General features: G+C 46.0%; 1 protein-coding gene across 7 annotated transcripts in view; it reads right to left on the bottom strand.

Annotated features, from left to right (window-relative positions):
• The window catches only part of ATP11C (ATPase phospholipid transporting 11C (ATP11C blood group)), a 102,088-nt gene that overhangs the window by 17,388 nt on the left and 63,574 nt on the right, over nt 1-21,126 (bottom strand). For all 7 annotated transcript variants that reach the window (XM_028715463.2, XM_028715459.2, XM_028715458.2 and 4 more), the window contains 12 exons: nt 19,735-19,838; nt 17,637-17,818; nt 16,202-16,456; nt 14,715-14,889; nt 13,969-14,071; nt 13,616-13,761; nt 12,193-12,252; nt 10,574-10,701; nt 6,780-6,915; nt 4,582-4,647; nt 4,261-4,364; nt 1,648-1,801 (listed from right to left, as the gene is read on the bottom strand). In XM_028715463.2, the coding sequence (XP_028571296.2) occupies nt 1,648-1,801; nt 4,261-4,364; nt 4,582-4,647; nt 6,780-6,915; nt 10,574-10,701; nt 12,193-12,252; nt 13,616-13,761; nt 13,969-14,071; nt 14,715-14,889; nt 16,202-16,456; nt 17,637-17,818; nt 19,735-19,838 (1,613 nt within the window). The remainder of the gene's footprint in view (nt 1-1,647; nt 1,802-4,260; nt 4,365-4,581; nt 4,648-6,779; nt 6,916-10,573; nt 10,702-12,192; nt 12,253-13,615; nt 13,762-13,968; nt 14,072-14,714; nt 14,890-16,201; nt 16,457-17,636; nt 17,819-19,734; nt 19,839-21,126) is intronic.

Genomic DNA, 21,126 nt, shown 5'->3' with positions numbered 1-21,126 from the left:
TGGAGTGTTCAAAGCACTTCACATCACACCAATGTTTGTACCAATCACCCCAAAAACATATGGGTGGGGAGCCGAGCCAAAGGCCGTCCTGTGAAATTGCAGTCTGAACTGGAAACCTTTGCTCAGTTTTAGCCACTGCCCTCTGCTGGCAAAGCTACCTTGTATAGTACTCCTTCGACTGACAGGTACCCATCAAAAGCATCTACAGCCTCCTCAATTTATTTTGGGGTACTTTAATAATAATGCTATTGTGCCTTTTTTATACTTTAGCAAAGACAACTCTTTGACATGTTAATTGTGCATAAAGTTTACTGTAAAACCGCATGAAAGTACAATCTAACATAATGCACACGGCAACATTTTTCAACACGCTGTATAAAAAAAACCAACGGAAAATATTTCTGAAGGCATCCCTTAGAACTCACCAAATCCTTGTTAAAACAATGCCAACTCCAGCATTTTTTAAAAAAGACAAATAAGAAAAGGGAGACCTGCAATTCACGAAATGGTTTATGGGCTAGAACCATATGAAACAAATATTATATGGGAGTTCTGATGCAGATGTAATACTGCTGGTCTCTCAACTAAGAAATCAGCTACCTGTTCCCTGCCCAGCTGCAATCCCAGTTTACCATCTGCACTGGCACTTACAGTGCTTAGCATTATCCAGGATTCCCCCCCAAGCTGGTTGACCAGCATTCATCCAGGTTTAAGGCTAGAAAGGCAGGGAGGGGCTACTTATGCTCAAGGGGGAAGTACGGAGCTTATGAGCTCACAGATCACACACTTCCTCACCCATGGCTAGGATTTCTAGGGAGGTACATTTGCAGCAGGCGACTGTTGCCAAGGCCTCACTGACACAAAGGATGATTCAGCTGGCAGGCCCAATCTGTCATGGATGGTGGCTGCTGGGGGTGAGTGGGTCAAAGTCGCAGCTTCTGAGCAGCAGACTCTTAGCAGTGTTTTTGAAAAACTGAGAACTAAGTACTATTCAACTAGCCCAAGTGAGGGACTTAAGACGGCTGGGGTTTAGTGCTTGTTAAGCATCACAGAGGAAAACCAAGCTCCCTTCCTGCTGGTCTCAACAGGTATGCTATGGGATTTATGCTTCCAGCACAAATGGCTCCTTACAGTATCAGATTCAGACAGGTACGCAATTCAGCCCTCATCAGACATAAAGGGACATAAAGAAATTGGACATCTCCTCAACTCATAAAAAACAAAAACAAAACACCACCTTCCACAACTGCTGAAAGAGATGCAGGAAGCCTTAAGCAAAGGTCCAGCTGAAAACCTCAAAATATGGAGTCTGGGTCTGATTTGGAGTTTTTGGGGAAAGTTCTTTCTGGAAACCCCTGCTTGCGTTCTCGCTCGTCTTGGTCCAGCCTCTATGAGTTCAGGTCTGGACAGGCTAGATGGATGAAGCTGTTGTCTGCTATGCACTGCCAGCTGCCCTTCCATATCCCAGAGATATCCTCTTTGCTGATCTCGACAAAGAGCCATTGGCCGTCTATGAGGCACTGCTAGATAATCTGGGCAGAGCTTTCCAAATGTTCCAAACAGCCTGCCTGCCAAAGAGATGGCTTAGAAGAGGGGGATCCACTCTTCGGGTTCAGAAATGTCAGGCTTCTTCCGTTCGCTCCTTACCTGGTGGCATTTTCTCTTCATGCTTCGAAAGAGTTGGAAAAGGATCTCAGGGAGAAGGGCAAGTAAGATCAGGCAAAATATTGCCAACCAGACTGAGACAGAAGTCAGCAGCTGGGCAAAGACATGATACATTCTTTGTTGCTTCAAGAAAGGCCTGGCCGGAACAACAAAGAAGGAGGGAGAAAGAAAGGCACACATTAGATTTATTTAAAAAAGCAAAACGAAACAAAAAACCACCCCTCAACCGAACAGGCTTGCCTCATTCTTTTATTTATCCCAAAGCATCAAGATTTATGATATATAAATCAACTATATAGTGGTACCTCAGGTTAAGTACTTAATTCGTTCTGGAGGTCTGTTCTTAACCTGAAACTGTTCTTAGCCTGAAGCACCACTTTAGCTAATGGGGCCTCCCGCTGCTGCCGCGCCGCCGGAGCACGATTTCTGTTCTCATCCTGAAGAAAATTTCTTAACCCGAGGTACTATTTCTGGGCTAGCGGAGTCTGTAACCTGAAGCGTATGTAACCTGAAGCGTATGTAACCTGAAGCATATGTAACCTGAGGTACCACTGTAATATGAATGTGGAAACTTATTACAAGCAACAGAAAGTAGCATGGAGTGCTCCAGTTCATGCCAGCCGGCCATGCCCTCTCCCAGGCTATTCCATTACATTCTCCCTCCTAACCACCTGGTTTTCCATGCCCCTCCTAAACAGTCACTCAGTATTCCCAATGCCCACTGGGCCTTCACTGAGCCATTGCAACCCACCCCCCCATCTTGTTCTCTCAAATCTGCCGATAGCCCCTTCACTGAACATGGATCATGCCATTTTGCCCACACAAATCTTTTGCTAGTTTGCTTTCGATGTCTTACGTTCCAGTGGCTGTTTTAGGCTCTGGTGCCAGTATTTGTGATTCTAACGAGGACTGTCATTCTACTGTTATTTTAGTGGTCTGGGATTGTAAGTAGACAGGCGAGTCTTTAAAAAACTATGCATGCACATGCAAGGATTGGCACTGGGGAGACCTGAGGCCCCTATTATAATATAGGATTACCATATTTTTCTGTATATTAGACTATATTTCCCCCCATTTTTTCAAGTTTAAAATTGGGGGGTTCACTTGTACATAGTGCATATGGGGGACTGGCGATTGGTTTCTGTCGCGAGCAGATTGTCAGCAGTGATTGGGTGGGTGATTGGTGGCTGTGGCCATGACTGCGGTCGATTGGCATCCGCTGTGGAAATTGGGCGGGCGATCGGTGGTTGCTGGCAGCAAGCCTGCAGACAACTGGTGGCTTTGGCGACATGAGCGATTTTTCAGCATCAGTCAGGCAGGTGAGTGATTTTTGGCAATCCCTGCCCAAACCACAACTCTGGGCAACCCCCCCCCCCCAAAAAAGCTTAACAATTCTGGGCAATCTCCCCCATTTTCTTTATTTGGAGTCCCCAAAAATAGAGATCGTGTTATACACGGGGGCGTGTTATACATGGAAAAATACGGTAATGCATTTTATACTCCAGCCCCATCTGTGCACATAGAATCACAGACCAGAGTTGGAAGGGGTCACAAGGGGCATCTAGTCCAACCCCCTGAAGTGAAGGACTCTTTTTGCCCAACGTGGAGCTCAAACCCACAACCCTGAGATTTAGAGTCTTGTGCTCTACCAACTGAGCTATCCCTATGAAGCTAACTTACACTGAGTTGGGCCACTGGTTCACCAAGACCTGTGCTGTCCACTCTTGGTTAGCCACAGCTTTGCAAGATTTCAGGAAGGGGTCATTCCCCAGCACCTGTTATCTGACCCTTTCAACTGGAGATGCCAGGGGTTCCAATCCGAGGCCTTCTGCATGCAAAGCATGTGCTCTTCCACCAAGGCACAGACTCTTCCCTTTGGATCTCAGGGCCACTCCCTGCACACAGAATTTATTGCCACAGCAGTCTTGTGCTGTAGGTGGACTCATTTGCTAGCAAGGTCAGCTAGTGAATTTCATGGCCAAGTGAGAGTCTGAGCATAGGTCTTCCCACTACCTCATCCTGAGGAAGGGTCATAGCTCAGTGGTAGGAGAGCACATGTTTTGCATCCAGAAGGTTCCAGGAGGCATTTCCAGGTGGGGTGTAAAAAAGAGGACCCTGCCTGAGAAGGCCGCTGCTAGCCATTGTTGACAATGCTGAGCTACATGGACTAATGACCTTAGTTAGCAGAAGGCAACTTTCTATGTTCCCATGTCCCTAAAAAGTTTTAAAATATATTTTTAGTAGCAGTGAATAACCCCCTCCCACCATCAATCTCATTATGTTAAAGAAGGAGGCACCTCATATTTATTAAGGTATTTGTTCTCACGCAATTTCCCCCCCCCCCCACTATACTTTTGGTATTATTATTATTATTATTAGTTGAATTTATATACCGCCCTATACCTGGGGGTCTCAGGACGGTTCACAGAGTAAAATCAAGATATAAAACCACAAAATACATAATAAGAATAAAAACAAACACCCAAACAGCCACACACACCCCAAATACGCAAATACAGTACACTTAAATCTGGGGTGCAATAGGTGCAGATTACGCTGGAGCACAATAATATAAATTGAAAATAAAATGCTTACCAAATGATTCCTCCCCAGAAGAATGAGAAAAACACATAGAAGACCAAAGAACCCCAAATGACAAAGTGGGTCACCCACGTCCAGAACCGAGTGTCTAATGCCAGCTGGAGTATTTGAAAAAGAGAAAGAGATAAAAGAGAATGGGGAGCTTTAGATACAATATGTTGTAGGGCATAATTATCATTAATTACTACAGCAGTTGGAGCTAAAGGAAGAAAATCACTGCCAGTAACATCAATACATCAAGCTCAGTATCAGGAACTCCCCTATACAACTAAATTGAGAAGTGGCTTTTTAAAAAATTCAAACGAGGACACTAACCTTTAGAGTGACGGTGAACACCAATATGGTAAAAATCATTGTTCCAAAACTCCAGTTCCCAGACATCTGAAAAACAGAGTTGGCTGAGATATTTGCCTGGTTCAGATTTTTGAAAGAGGGCGGGCGAGGAATTAAACAGATAATTACAATGAACTGAATAATTCATCCCCAACCCACAGGAGCAAGATACTGCAATCATCAATAGAACATTTCCCCCTAACCAAAAAACAAAAACAAAACAAAAACAAAAAAACACCTTGCAGAGCACAACAAAATCAAACAAGTAACGTTTATGGCTATCTACTGCAATTTGCTCAATGGTTCTTTTTTAAAAAAGGAAAGAAAAGGAAAGAAAATGCAACCATAGTGGTCTCCTGCTTTAAAAAAACAAAACAACCACAGGTGTGAGGAAGCAAGGTTAGCATTCCTTTCCACAAAGGTTTATGTTGGCTGGTAAGGGGTCCAGATGAAAGAAACTCAGAATGCTTTGCGATTGTATGACAGAAGAACTGGCACTGCAAGGAAGGTACAGTCTCTGCAGAGGATTCTGGGTAATGTTCCCGAACATGCACTCAGTCGAGGAGAGGGCAAATTAAAAAACAACAACTGATCTGCGTTTTTCGATCATGGGATGATGCAGCCTGCATCACCCCTGCCTTCATGGGGTGTGGAATTCAATATGGTGCTAAGTGGAGCTCCCCTACCACTCTCCAAAGCAGATTTAGGGGGTGCAGAGGGCACGCTGAAGGTTGGGGTCCCACTGCGAGAGCGGACTTTACTCATACAGCAACTTAAGTTGAATCCCGTCCCTAGGATCCAATTCCCGAACCTCTGGTTCAGTGCTAAACAGGAGCCTGGTTCAACACCCACATGGACAAGCCTTTATGTGTGGACTGCTGTCCCTCCTTTTTCACGCATCTCCTTCTTTCTTATTTTTCGGCTCTACCCGCACTGAAGAAAAAGCAACAGGCTGTGTTTCAAAGTCAGAACAATGGCAACAAATGGGACAATTTGCTTACCAAATTCTGTCAAGATCTGAATGCATACATTAAAACAGAAAGTGACATGTAAAAAGTGTTTGTTTTTTTGTTTGTTTTTAAATTCTTTTGCATTTGATGACAAACAGGCAGAAAGTCAAGGTGCAGAAAGCCAGGGAACGTGATTAAATGGTCAACAAGAAGCAACTTTGCAAGGAGGAGGAGGAGGAGGTTGGACATGACATCCCGTCTTTCACTCCTCTTAAGGAGTCTCAAAGTAGCTAACAATCTCATTTCCCTGCTTCCCCCACAACAAACACTCTGGGATGTGAGTGGGGCTGAGAGACTTCAGAGAAGTGTAACTAGCCCAAGGTCACCCAGCAGCTGCATGTGGAGGAGCGGGGAATCGAACCAAATTCACCAGATTACGAGACTACTGCTCTTAACCACTACACCAAGGATGCAGCAAAGTAGATCTACGTGGATCTCTCTTTTGGAAGCTGCCAACCACTGCTGCTTCCAAAAAAAACACTGTACAACGGAGTTTATGAAACACTGCAAAATCTGAAAGAGGCTTTGATTCACTGGCAGTAAGAACAACCTTAGCACAGAGGCCACAAATAAACAGGTTTGATAGAAGAGATGCACCACTGCAATGGTCAAATAATTTGCAATTAACACCTGAGGGCAAACGAAGACACACGCAAGATTCCCCACAGGTTTTTGAAGTGACAATTGCAGCTGTTGGTTGGGGGAGGTGAACATTCAGATCAAGACATGGAGCATGGGGAGAGGTTTTGTAATCCTTCCCCCCTCCCCCAATGGCATTTCTATTAACTTGCACGAAAACACACACACAAAAACAACAACAACAAAACGAGTACACTGCCCACTCCACTCATGGGGTGGGGGAAGTTAATTGAGAAAACGACACAAGGAGAAAGGTTAAAAAACCCTCCTGTGGACAACACAGTACTAATCCTCAATCCCACCTCCCAGCAAGGGAAGAAAGAAAGAAAGAAAGAAAGAAAGAAAGAAAGAAAGAAAGAAAACATTTCCTGCCACAATCACACAGTTTCAAAAGTGGTTTCCTGCATGACAGGGGCATGCTCTTTTAGATACACACATCTGATGAGCCCGTGGGTGCGTGGAATGAGTTGCACCATTCAGCAACTCCAGGCACAGCCTGATTTTTGGTTTAAAAGGCTTTGTTCCTCTTACCTTTCCGTTGTTCTCTATAGAAGAGTTCATGAAAAAAAAGTAAGTCCCAAAGAAAAACACACAGCCGTCAAAAAGGCCCAGGAGGGTCCAGTATATGAAAGGTTTCAACTGCAACATGGCGTTGTCGGAAACGTTCCTGCCAAGGAAAACGTAACAGAAAGAAAAGGCTTTAAAATTGTGTTCACGAAAAGCAAGAAGGTGTGTGTGTGTGTGTGCACGTACGCAATTGCCAGATGGTGTTCTGCAGGGCCTCAAAGCAGACAGGAGACCAAAAGGTGACCTTGAAGATTACAACAGCAGCACAATCCCTACACAACCATGCAACCTCACAGGGTTGTTGTAAAGATACATTTTATTTGGGGAGGAGGAGAACCTTGAGCTCTGTAGAGGGAACATAGGATTAAAAAAAATACAATAAATAAAATCTATGAAATCCCCTTCCTGCGTTAGAAGTGGAAAAGAAAGATGCGTAAGACTAGCAGGTTATGAAAAGAAACAAGAAGAGTTAATTTGCAAAGACGGTAACAAGGTGACTGTATAACTTTCAGACACTTCTCTCCACAGGTTGTCATTCCGTTTCAGTACTTATTCTCTGCCCAGTCTGGGTCTTGCTCTTCTTTTGTTTGGCCCGACAGAATCATCTTTTAGCCAGCCACACGCTCCAAAAAGAAGTGAGGAAAATGTCCGAACTACTCTAGCTGTATTGTTCTGGTGGCTTAATTAATTAATTAATTAATTAATTAATTAATTAATAAAGTAATAATAATAATAAAAAAACACACAGATCTGATACCTGAAACTGCTTTAATGCTCTGTCCTTATCATTCCTACCAGGAACGTAAGGCATGGGCTCCCTCTACTGGACTTGAAACACACTCTCTTTCCAAAAGAGAGTTCTTGAAAAGACTGAAAAGGGAATGCAAGGAATGCAGTGGGACAGCAGCAGGATTTGGCCCAGGCTGCAGCCGACCATCAATGTCCGCCTCGTCTTCTCTGACAACTGCTCTCCACGATCTCACCAGAGGAAGGGTCTCTCCCATCGTCTCCTTTTAACTTTCACATACCTGCACACAGCTACTGCTGAGCCATGGCCTCTTGCTGCACAGCAGATGGCATGCAAATATGGCTATTACAATAGCAAAGATGAGCTAACACAATTCGTCTTTCATATTTCTTTGTTATACAATAAATAGCAGACCAATTCTTGTAGGGATCAAGCTCAACTCACTACCCCCCTTTAAATACTGTTTCCTTCCCAATTCCAGCTGTTCTGCTACAACTACCCCAGCTCATCTTATTATATGTTGTTGTTGTTGTTGTTGTTGTTGTTGTTGTTGTTGTTGTTGCTGTTGTTGCTGTTTTATTTCTACCTCGCTCATCTGGCTGGGTTGCCCCGGTCACTCTGGGTAGCCTCCAACCAAATACAGTGGTACCTCTGGTTGCGAACGGGATCCGTTCTGGAGGCCCTTCGCAACATGAAAAGAACTCAACCCGCAGCAGCGCATCTGCGCATGCACAGGTTGCAATTTGCTGCTTCTGCATATGACGTCATTTTGCACTTCTGCGCATGCACAAGCGGCAAAACCCGGAAGTAACCCTTTCTGGTACTTCCAGGTCGCCGCAGGACGTAACCTGAAAGAACGTAACATGAAGCAACACAGCAAGACATCCAAGCATTAAAAACCCCCAGATACATGGCTGCTTTCAGATGTCTTCTAAAAGTTGTGTAGTTCTTGATCTCCTTGACATCTGAAGGGAGGGTGTTCCACAGGGAGGGCACCACTACCACGAAGGGTGATATGGGCCTTGGGATGTATGAAATTGGAATGGTATGGTATGAAGTCAAGCACGTTTGGGCCCCACTGAATTGGGCACGTGGTTAAGTACCGCCCTCTGAAAGAATCAATGGGGTTTAAAAGTGCTTAGCTTTGACAGGGCCATGATCAGGAATGTTTTACTTCTGGAAACGTGCATGACGCAGAGAAAGGCGAAGCTACCTTCCCTCTCGTGTTGTTTTGATAACGCAGGGCCTATTGTAATAGCAGGCTGGGCTAAAGCCCCTCCCACCTGCTACAGCAACGCCGTTTCACAGACAAAGCCAAACCAGGCAGAGCTGCACTAAGATTTAGGAAAGGGAATGTGCTTCAGGACAGACCGTAATGATGGCAGGGCTAACTATCCCACTGAGAAACCATAGGGAGCCCACTGTTGCAAGCCCCGCCTGGGATTCTGCTGTTGGACCATCCCGCCTGCCCAAACAGCAGTGATAAACTGCCTAAGTAGCAGAGCAGAAAATGGGAGAGCTGAAAAAGGCAGCAGCCTGCAAAACCGCTTTGTATTCAGGGACACATTTTCAGCTGATGAATATTCAAAGCAAGGCCATCTTATTTTTTGCAATTAGCTTGTTTTCCTTACTCTGCTCATGCAATTATGACTGCCGGGCAAGCACAGGAGCTCAACAAGCTCCTATCAAGTTATAAATAGTGGCAGAGGGGAATGCTGGGGTGCTTGGCAGAGGTAGAAGTGGGGCAGGGGTGGCTAGTCCCATTCTGAAGCAACTCTGCTTCCGTGGCCCCAACAAGCCCCCGCCCAGCCTTTTGCTACATACACAAATCCTTTGGATGCAAACAAGGATGTTTACACCAGCATCAAGCACCCAATACTGATAACAACAGCTGGCTTGCTGGACCAGGGCCAGAGGAAGATTTTCATTTGCTGGAGCAGGTTAGCAGAGCACTCCACAGATGCGAGGCTAAGCATCTGTTGCTGTACAGCTCAGGGAGAGGTGGAGAGACAGCCGCTGACAGGGGCTTTTCCAGGGACCAGCTTCCAGCAGCACCAATCCTCCCCTGGTTTGTGTCAGTGGTGAAGACTGAGAAGCAACAGCCCACTGAAGGGAACCAGAAGGTATTAATTGCTGGAACTGGGAATCCTGGTAACGGCGCAATCCTCGTTGCAGTCAGAACTTTCTGAAAGCACCCTGAGTCAGGGTAGTCAAAAGACCCACAAGCACTGGTCTAAAAAAATTATTCACAATTCAGAAGTTCAGGAATCAGGCAAGATCTGCAAGGGAGCAACTGTCCTAAGCTGCAAAGGTGCGACTTGCTGATTTTGTGAGAATGCCCGAATTGAAAACAAGTGCTCCACTGGGGTTCTCTGTTCTCCCCCTGGAGGTTGTTCGGGAGGAACCAGCATCCTTGCTTCCCCTTTCTGAAGCAGGTGGAAGTTGAGGCACATTGGGGAGAGCCTCCCCACCAGCCATGCTCCCCCAAAATGAGCACCGCCACCCCAGTTTCTTCCTGCTCGTGTCAGGATCTGCCAACCTGACCCCAACCCCAACGGAGCTGAGGAGCTCATGACACTGACCCCTGACGGGCACTCTGCCCACCTGTCAATCACTGGAGGTGACCATAATATCAGGTAACTAATTCTTCATTTATAGTGCAGCTTGAGCCAAAGCAACACAGCAGGCAGAGACCCAAGCTGAGCAGAACTGACGTCAAGCCCTGCTTTCTTTAGTGGGAGGGAGGCTGAACTATGGAATTCTCCCCATGGGGGACTCAGCAGCCCAGCTGACTCCAGCAGGGCTTGCTGTCGCTGCTGATAAAGAGTGGGATATAAATGCCATAAACAAAGAAAAGCAAATCAAAACATTGCACCTGGGAGTGGAGTTGGCTGCTTAAGGCTACAAGCAGAGGGAAGGGAGTGCTGAATCCCTGTCCACAATCCAGCTCAACTTCTGTCACCAGCAGCCAAAGGCAGATAAAACAGAAAAGGCGCTGATGGTTACTTACAGGTATAGTTTTGGGAAGGCCATCAGAGTGTCAATAGGGACGTGTTGCTCCAGCAGACTGTAGGCCACGATTGGCATAGATGTAAAGCAGATGTTGAACATGGTAAGGTAAGCAGCATCATAGAGAGGCTTAAAAAGACAAGGAAGGGAGAAGGGGAGTCAGGAGGAGAAAGCAGCAGCGTTGTTTGCTCCTGCCCTCTCCAAAATACTCATGATGCTGCCCGCTGCAGCAGCCTCCCCTACGGCTTCAAGAGGCAACTGAACCTCAGGTTTAGCAAACTGCACTTGATCGTGGTGGGGAAAGCTTTTATGCAGTTTTGGGGCACACTTCCTGCTCGCTTTAGGCTGTCAACATGCCATTCTGGACTTCTGGTTTGCAAGAGATCACAGTCGTAATGCAATGTTACAGGTTCAAGAAGAGGGCTGAGTCCTACTCAGCCAGAAGGAACATGGGATGCAAAGGCAAATCCTGCACTTCGTAGAACTGTAAACTCAAGCATAACCTCACTCTGAACTTCTACACCAAACACAAAATTGAACTGTTGCCGGGGGGGGGGGGGGGAGTAACCACAAGCCAAAGAGGGAGAAAAGAGGAGAGTCAAAGGAAGCAGGCTTATGGAGAACAGCTGCATTCAAAGCGAGGGGGGTTCAGCTCATTAGCAGAATTGGTTACGGCAAAACTAGTGCTTGAATGGAACACTCGAGAAACTGGACATTGTACTCATTCAATATATCCCAATGTCTGGTTTCAAGGAACACCGGGTAGTTTGTGAGCCTCTGGAGATGAGCCAGCAATTCCGCAAACAGGGGTTAGAAGTGGGTTTCGAGTAACACGGAAAACATCTTGAGGTGCAAAGGGCAGGAAACCAAACCGTTAGACAGCAGTTGCAGACGCTTGCTTGCTATGACAGTGACAGCTGCCAAACAGTTTCACTTTTGATTAATTTAAAAAGCTGCACACCCAGATGGCTTCAACGGCTTTTTTGCACAATGGAACTCCCCGCCTGCCCCTGCCCCTTGCGAAGTCCTTTCTTTAAAAACCTCCAGCACAGGAGTGTTCCTGGTGAAGGTCGTTAGCTCGATTGGCAAGTGCCTATGTTTCTGCATTTTGCAAGGGGTGCATTAAGAAATAAAAGCAGGAGTGGAAGAATGGTAGAGGCTGGTCCAAAGCTGACTGGTTTACAGAGCAGAACAAGAGAAGACACACAAGGGAGCTAGCCATCTTTCCACTGGACCTTTATCCCAACTCCTGCCCTAGCGTAGGATGGAAGGTCACTCATCCCTTCACCATATATATATCTGCATCTATCTGGAAATCCAATTGGAGTAAAAGGTGCCTCCTGTGCTGTCTTTGCTGCAACTGAAACACCTAAGTGGTCCTCCAGGGCGCAAGTCTAGGCAGTGCGTATGGAACAGGTGGGAGGAAAGAGCATTTTTCTCTAGAAAGCACTGAAAAGAACAAAATAGTTTTATATAATTCGATAAAAACAAGCAGTCTGAGAATTCTGGTCGCAGAAAAGGAGGTAGCACCATAATAAAAAATTAGCAGGCCTAGAACTTCAGCCCAAACTGTGAGTCGCGATTCGGCTCACAAAGTCATCACCGATAGCAGCAACCTACCTGTTGTGAAAAGCCACAGAAGAACTGGTACAAAAATTGTGGGAAAATGAAGCAAAGATTCTAAAAATGAAACAGAAAAGCAAAAGCCATGTTACTCGGGAGACCTAAGCACTTTATTAATTTATTTTAATTTATACAGCAGAGAGCACTGGGGATCCACTACATTAGAAACAGCTATCCTCACAAAACCGTTCTTGCCCTTTTCAGATTTGCTGACAAAAGCTCTGCTCCAAATCCTCACTTCAAAAGAGCAGCAACGTGTTTTGCCCTCCCTCCCAGGAGGCACAGGGTGGCATATATGCGGGTGATCCCATTTTATCCTTGGAGTGGGGAGGGAGACAGGCTTGTATGTAGGTTAGACTGAGAGTGCGCAGCTTGCCCCCAGCATCACAAAGCGAGCTGCTTCTTTTTTCGTGCCACCTGTTTTGTCTTTAATAATAATAATAATAATAATAATAATAATAATAATAATTTTTTATTTATACCCCGCCCATCTGGCTGGGCCTCCCCAGCCACTCTGGGCGGCTTCCAAAAGAATATTAAAATACTATAATACATCAAACATTAAAAGCTTCCCGAAACAGATCCTATAGATCCTGAGGGCTATCTAGTCCAACCCCCTGGATCTCAGCAGTCTTTTAAAGGCTACAACTCAATAAAACAAATTTAAAAATCACAATCACAAACGTAAAACAACAAATTCAGAAGAGCCTTATTTATTTCAGGGAGGTGTGTGTGTGTGTGCGCGCTGCATCACATGCTTACTGCCCATTTTCCTGTCCACGAATGCTCTACAGAAGAGTCATATATTTACAGTACGCTGGGAGACCAAATGGCCAGCCTCTCTTGGAAGGGAATTCTGTCACAATGGTGCAGTGATTGAGATGTCCCTGGCCTGTGCACCCACCCATGGCAATACAAACAGAGGTCTTTGTTTGCCTACTGCCAACCCACTAACACACACCTCCTCTCTCGCCATGCATACCAACAACCATGGTAAGACAGGACATAGGAAGCAGTCTTCTACCAGGTCAAACTGTTTGCAAGCCTAGCCCAATACTGTCCACTTTGGGTGGCAGTAGCTCTCAATGGTCTCCAGCAGAGACCTTTCTCATCACTTGCTAGCTCATAGTTTAAACTGGGGGGGGGGGGGGGTCGGAGATTGATTTGTGGGCTTCCAGCGTGCGAAACACTTGCTCCATCGCTCAGCTATGGGACTGCAAAGCCAAGAGTGGCTGAAGGACAGAAGAGGCCGGGAAGAACCGACATATCCGTAAGCCAGGATGGGTGCCGTAGGCCACTCATCTAGGATCAGGGCTTCGGAATTTCCACCTTCCCTGAAGCCCACCAGCAGTTCATCTTGGGATTAACCAATGATTGGGAAGTGACTAAATGCGCCCTCCAAGCAGATGAAGCCCATTACCTTGTAGAAGAAATACTGTACAAGGTGTGAGATTCTCACGTAGTACAAATGCCCATGAGCCAACAGCAATTTTTTCAAGTCTTTAAACTTTGGGATGGCGTAGTCACTGTTCCGGGCGGCTTGGCGGCCTTCTTTACCTTTGATACCTGGAAGCAGAGATGGAAGAATTGGTGGGTGAGGAGATCCCTGGCCAATACGTCCTGTATAAAAACCCCGTTGCTCTTCCTCCCCCCCTGCCATACGTACACTTCTATCATGCTCCCCACACTCTTAGATTTCTCCCCCACTCACCCTGCAAGACAAGAATACTCCAAATAGTTGCCCAATGCTATGCACTTCAAGATATGCCTCACCTATGCCCACATGAGCTTCCAAGATCATGCTGACGTCGTTGGCCCCATCTCCCACTGCCAGGGTTATTGGGCTGCCCTTCGAACACTTAACCATCCGGACAATCTAAATGGGCAAAAGAGAAGCAATGAAGGCAGACCGAGAAGGAAAAAGAAGTAAAGTCCATGAACCTCTCTTGTGTTGCTCACGAGCATTACATTTAGTGTAGCGCAAAAGGGGGGGATGGATTTGGACTTGAGACCCAACAGGAAAAGATGCCACAACCAAAAAAAAAAAAAAAAAAAAAAGGTCCTGCTGTGCTACAAGTCAGTTGCCTGGTGAGAATTTACTTCCACAACTCCTGTTTGTTATCCAGGTGAGGTAATTTATTATCAATCGTCATCAAACATACAACCCTTTTACTGTTAATATTTATTACCTGCCTGTCGTTGTCTTCACCTTTATCACCTTTTGATTTGGTTTATTAGATGCCACTTTTCATTCAAATGAATCCCAAAGCGGCTTGCAACCAATAAATAACAAGAGCAAGACAGAATGTCATATCATGCCCTTCAACAGCAAGTCAGAGATGCATTTCAGCAATCTGAAATTCAGTAGTGAAAGCAGTTTTTAAAAAACTGCAAACTGGTGGGTCCTAAAACACAACACTCCTCTCAGTGCCAAAGGCCGGGGTAAAGAGGTGTGTAAACATAGCAGTTAAAACGCAGTGGTTCTCTTGTTGGTCAAAGGCCCTGCATCACACACACACCTGCGCTTTCTGCAAGGGAGCCATCCGACAACATAAGACTGCTGTACACTTCAGGCAGATCTGGAGGAAGATGTTTTTGTAGTGGCCGGAACGTGAATCTTGGGAAGGGTTAAGTATCAGGGCCAGGGTGGCACCGTCGATAACCAGTCCATACTCGTGACTTAGTGTCCAGCTTCTAAAACAGAAGACAACAAGCCTTGCAATAATTAAATACACCTCTCCTGACATAGATCCTGGAAGAAGATAAGGGCAGCGGCTGCTTTGGCACAAGGCACTACAAGACAGACAGCTAAATAATCAGAAAGCCAAAATTAACAGCAGCTAAAACAGGAAGCTGTGTGCCTTTGGTTACATTATCTGTTTTCACTACTGCATACATAATGGAACAAAAGGATGTGGACTTTTGCTTTTTGCTGTGGACATAACTGCCTCTTGTCTATACTGAGTGGCAGGGGCTCCCTCCAGGGTTTCAGGCTGGTTCCCCCACCCCCTTATCTGGAGATGGCAGGGATCAAACATGGGACCTTTCAAATGCAAATCTGATGCTCTAGCTCTGAGTTGCAACCCTTCAACTAAGCTACTCTGGGGACAGTTGTTAAGCTGCTGTTGCTCAAGTGGCTCCTAGTTTTTTTACTGGGTATCTGGTAGCTGGAAGAGTTTTGGAAAAAGAACTGCCATGGACTTTGTGCTGAGCCTGTTTAAGTGTTCGGAATTTGAAAGTGTACCGTTGACATTCTTCATCTTCCCTACTGCAATCCTCTGCAGTCACATTCCTGCTAACTCACCCTTTGCTTCCCACTGCCGCCCCCCCCCCCATGTCCTCTATCACCCACCCCTTAGCAGAACGCTCTGGTGTTAAAGACAGTTGGAAGAAACCAGCCAGATCAACTAAATATTTGCATGATTTATTTCTGTGTGCATGCCCTAGGGGTTTGGAGAAGATTCGGAGACAGGAGCATCCTAGTACAATATCCATGGAATGAAAGGTCAAGGGACATGGGATCAAGCTACTGCCTACTTGCCCTGGTATGATCTCCCAATTTCCATCTGCAGCAAACTTGCCAACAGTGATTGTTGCAAGTTGTGGGGTGAGGGAAATCAGGAAGGAACCAATACAGGGAAAAGAACATCATAAGACAAGCCTCATGGATCAAAGCCAGTGGCCCACCCAGTCTAGCATCCATTTCTCACAGCAGCCAGCCAGGTTCCAACAGAGGAGGGATAACAGAGGCATGGTGGCCAGCCTTGAGGTACACAGGAGTGAACTTTATTTCAAAGTCTGGGCACTCTTTAAAAGAAACTTAATCTGTAGTCACCAGCAAATAGTGCTAAAGGTTAAAACTGGTTGCGTTCCAGAGCACTTCTGGAAAATAATCGACTACAGAATGCCCTTGGCTGAACAAAGTCCAGTCTCTCCTCTTTGGCTGCAAAGTTATCTCAGGGCTGCCTGTCCACAGACCCTGAGAAGCTGCCTGTTTGACACTTACCTCTTTGCATTTGGGGGCACGTCGCTCACCAGCTTCTTGTGATAATCCACGAGCAGCTCGTGCAGCCGGTCCTCCTTCCGGTCTTCCCCTTCCATGATTTTGGCCGTCAGGTGCAGCAACTCCGTGTTGGTCTGGAAGAGTTTGCAGGCATAGCAGGTGGCCTGAGCCGTCTCCAGCTTGTCCCCTGTCAGCACCCAGATCTTCATGCCCGCGGTGTGCATGGCCTCAATGGTTTCAGCAGCAAAGTCCTGGAGCCTATGGGCAGAGACACCTTTCGCTTATCAAACGAAACAGCTGGTGTCCCAAAATGTTCTTTCCCCTCTACAATTTTCTTTTCTTTTTTTAAAGAGAGAACTCTTTTGAATGATCCAGAATTCATAACGGGTAAAAAAAGGATACAGGAGAGAGATAATGACACCCTCACAACCATTAATTAATGAACTGGAACCCAGTAATACTGATCGGGATGAGAAAGAGAAGATAAGGCATTTTCCTGTCAACAATTCCACTATTACAAAAAAAGAAAAGACAACTGTCTATCTTCCAGAATAATTCACTCTTCCTTCTGTTCTAAGAGTTCAGGGGCTGATTTCTGATTTTGCTTACTTTCTAGGCAGGCAGTAAGAATATGAGAACTGCCTTAGGGCTAGACTGTTGGTCCATGTAATTCAGTACTGCCTACTCTGACCGGCAGAGGTTCTACAGGGGTCTCAGGCACGGAAACATCTTCCTTGTCACCTCTTCCCTGATCACTTCAAACAGAGATTCCTGGGATTGAACCTGTGACCTTCTGCATGCAAACTACATTTGCTACCCCTTTAGTCCCAAGGCCACCACAAAAATCTGACATAAGGCTATCAGGAGAGCAGCTGGGCCCTGTATGGCTGAGAAGGAAAAAGGCAGAGGAGAGCCGAAAGAGGAGGACAGGTTCTGAAGTTGCTCAGACAGGCAACAGAGATCAAAGCCTACTGGTGCACTGACACAGTGTCCCTCTGGTCCCTAAGTTCAAGCCCTGTGGCAAGCTTCCTCACTGGCATTATTTTTCCACCGATGGCATTTGGTGATAATATTCAGCAAGGTGCTCTTCTGGCTAACTGGCATTCTAAACTGGTTGGCAGAACCACAACAGGGCTATGTAGGAGAGCCAGCCACCCCACATTCAGTGAGCGCATGAAAGAAGCGGGGTCGTGCATGTTCACAATGCACTCCCAAAAAATGTGAAAGGAGGCCAACACACATGGAGGGGGATGTGCCTAGGCACATCTGGGTTCTCAGTCATGTGGTGGAGCTGTATGGATGCACTCTTTACCTTGGCGTTTAACCATATATATGTAGCCTGCCTTGGGATCTTGCGATGAAAGGCAGGGACAAAAACATCACCCAATCTCCTTTTCCAAGTTGCGGAGGTCACATTTCTTTTCCTGTGGACACTTACTTGTCTTCCACAGCTGTGGACCCAATCAAATGCATGTTCCTCTCAATATCGTCAAAAACCTGGGCCATCTTTGCTTCCCGGTCCTGTAGCGCCATCGTCGCTTCCTTAACCCGGGTATCAATTATGTGGTAATCATAGTGAGATATTTCTTTGTAGGCCACACAGAGAGTTCGATACCCATCCTAAAAAAACAAGCAAGGAAGTGCATTTTTCTAAACCTCAGGTCTCCCACCCAACTTCCCTCTAGAACAGCAGGGTTCAGTTGCTCGCAGGCACCTGCAAAAAACCCCAGACTCAACCTGCTGGGCCAGTAGTCACAGGTAGCCTCTCAAAGCTGCCTTAAAAAGATTGCTGGGTTTGTTGTTTGACGGCCATGATTCTTAGAGCATTCCTTGCAGTAAATCCACTGATGCTAAGTGTAGTTGGTAGAAGTAGAGTGACCCTTCAGGTGCTCAAAAACCTAAGAGTCTTGTGGGATCAGACCAAGAGATTCACTGAGTTCCAAGACCTTGTCTAAAAGGATGAGGTGGGTGAGGGGGGTAGCCACCTTGCTGAAGCTGAGCAGATGCAGGTCTAGTCAGTGCCTGGGTTCAGGAGACAACCTGGGAACCCCATGCACACCAGCTTGTGTTCCACAATGGAAAAGAAGTTTATTATCCACAGAATAAGCAAGGCCAATAAAGAGTCCAGCGTCCCGTTTCCCACAGTGGCCAGCCAGATACAAGGCATTACATCAACAGGCCTTACTTGCCACTGCTCCCCAGCCAGTGTTCAGAATACAGTCATACCTCAGGTTAAAGTAGCTTCGGGTTGAATGTTTTCAGGTTGTGTCCTGTGGCAACCCAGAAGTAACGGAATGAGTTACTTCCGGGTTTTGCCGCTCGCGCATGCACAGATGCTCAAAATGACATCATGAGCATGCACAGACGTGGCGAATCACCATCCGTGCATGCGCAGACGCGGGTTGCATTCTGCTCAGGATGCGAACAGGGCTCCAGAACGGATCCTATTCGCTTCCAGAGGTACCACTGTACTGAAGCTGGGGGCTCCCATTTAACAGCACAAAATTTAAAAAGTTTAAGGTTGGGGCCACCAATATGAAACCCATTAAAACATTTGATTAGGAATAGGCAATTGGGAGCCCAATCCTGCCCCTTTACAAATTAACATCACCCTTAGTCATCAGTTGTTTTCTACCACACAAGCCAAGATGCAAGGCTTTTGGAGACAGCACCCCTTCTCCAAGGGAACAGCAACTGTGATGCAAATAGGATTCATGTCATTAGTACTAATGGATTCGCTATCACAAAATGCAGAAGCAGCCAACCAAATGGCTTTGGGAAGCCCACAAGTGGGACCTGGAGACAACTGTGCTCTCTCCTCCTCAGATTCCCCAAAAACTGTTATCCAACTGCATACTGCCTCTAGCAGTGGAGGGAAAACATAGCCAGCCTGGCTACCAGTTGTTGAAAACCTTTCTGTCCATGAATTTCTCTAACCCTCTCTTAAAGCCATCCAGGTTGGTGGCCATTGCTATTATCTTGCAAGTTCTGCACTATTTATCCTGGAGAGTCAGCAGTAAAGGTGATCCTGAAAGGGTGAGCTGGTGGAAAGAGCCACTGCCATCAGCCTTTGGGACTTTAGTCCAATCATAAAGGTAAAGGTAAAGGTACCCCTGCCCGTACGGGCCAGTCTTGACAGACTCTGGGGTTGTGCGCCCATCTCACTTAAGAGGCCAGCGAGCCAGCGCAGCACACGGAAACGCCGTTTACCTTCCCGCCAGTAAGCGGTCCCTATTTAACTACTTGCACCTGGGGGTGCTTTCGAACTGCTAGGTTGGCAGGCGCTGGGACCGAGCAACGGGAGCGCACCCCGCCGCGGGGATTCAAACCGCCGACCTGACGATCGGCAAGCCCTAGGCGCTGAGGCTTTTACCCACAGCGCCACCCTTAGTCCAAACATGGTCCCTGTTAAAAATCAACAGCCAATCTGGGCAAAGCTTAACGGCATTTGATTTTCCAAACGCCAAGATTCTGGACTATGCATTCTCTCTATGAACAAAACAAAACAACTCATCAGTCAAAGTCGGCGTTCTTACCATTGCATTGCGTTCCACATGTATCCTTGTTTTTTGGACGTCAGCTTCTGGGACCCTGGGGAAAATTGCAGAGTCTGCTCCCTTGCAGAACAGGTATATGCTTCCTAGAAACAGAGTTTGAAAAAGGATGGGTGTGTAAAATAATCAGTAATTTGTAGGACGAGAGATCTAGGGCATAACACAGAATTTGATCTCTGGGAGTAATTATGGAAGAAAGATCTTCATGCTACACATTGAAAGAAAACCATATAAAAATGATACATAGAGGGTATTTAACCCTGAGTAGATTAGCCAAGATGTATAAATCTTAATCTGACTTGTGTTGGGAATGTAAAGAAGTAGCCACATTTTTTTCATATGTGGTGGTCGTGCAAAATAGTTAAAGATTATTGGGAAATGATATACTATGAGATGAAAACAAGTTTTAAAAAAACATTCCCCCCAAAACCAGAAGCATTCCTTTTGGGAATAGTTCAGATGGAGGTACCCATGAGTCAGAAAAAAATTATTTATGTATGCAACTACAGCAGCTTGGACTTTGTTAGCCCCAAAATGGAGCTCCATTTTGGGGCTAACACTTAAAATGATAGAATATGCAGAGTTCGCAGGCCTAACCAGTAAAATAAGAGAACAAGAAGATCGAGTCTATAAAGGGGAGCGGAATTTTTGTGTGGAATATATGGAAAATAAAAGTAAACAAGTGAAAATGCTAACAGGATTAAGGTAAATTCTACAATGTAATGTAGAATGAAGAAATATGATTGGGGGATTAAATGATTTTAACAGAATATGCATTAATTATGAGAAAATTAAAAGACCCATGGAAGAGGAAGCAGGGAAGTCAATGAATGTATTATTATAATGGTGGATATTTAATGGTGGAAATGTGTATTTGAAAACTTTAATAAAAACTATGTGAAAAAGAAAAGAGATTACTAACAGCCCGCTGCTGGAAAAGCCAAAATACCGTATTTTTCCCTCTATAACACGCAGATTTTTTTCTCCTAAAAAGGAAAGGGGAAATGTCTGTGCGTGTTATGGAGCGAATGTGTGGTCCCTGGAGCCAAAAAATCAAGCAAAAGTCAAATCGCTCTTCACGGAGAAAGGGAAACCTGAAAAGAGGAAGTGGCAGCTTTCCTGTATTCTGCCTCAGGGTCTTACTGCCCACCCTCCTCTGTTTCGTTGCTGTGATTGCTGAAACGGAACAAAGAGCAGGGAAAGCCCCTCCCCTCCAGGCAAGCAGAGGGGAAAGTGTCGTCTCTGTGCTCCGGTACTGCTGGGGGAGAGGGAGAGAGAGTGGGGGAGGGAGAGGGAGAGGGGGGGAGGGAGAGGGAGAGGGAGAGGGAGAGGGAGAGGGAGAGGGAGAGGGAGAGGGAGAGAGAGAGGGAGAGA

Source organism: Podarcis muralis, chromosome Z (assembly GCF_964188315.1).
Source record: "Podarcis muralis chromosome Z, rPodMur119.hap1.1, whole genome shotgun sequence".
Taxonomy (NCBI): domain Eukaryota; kingdom Metazoa; phylum Chordata; class Lepidosauria; order Squamata; family Lacertidae; genus Podarcis; species Podarcis muralis.
Note: the sequence above shows the minus strand (reverse complement) of the source record. Positions and strands in the feature narration are given on the sequence as shown.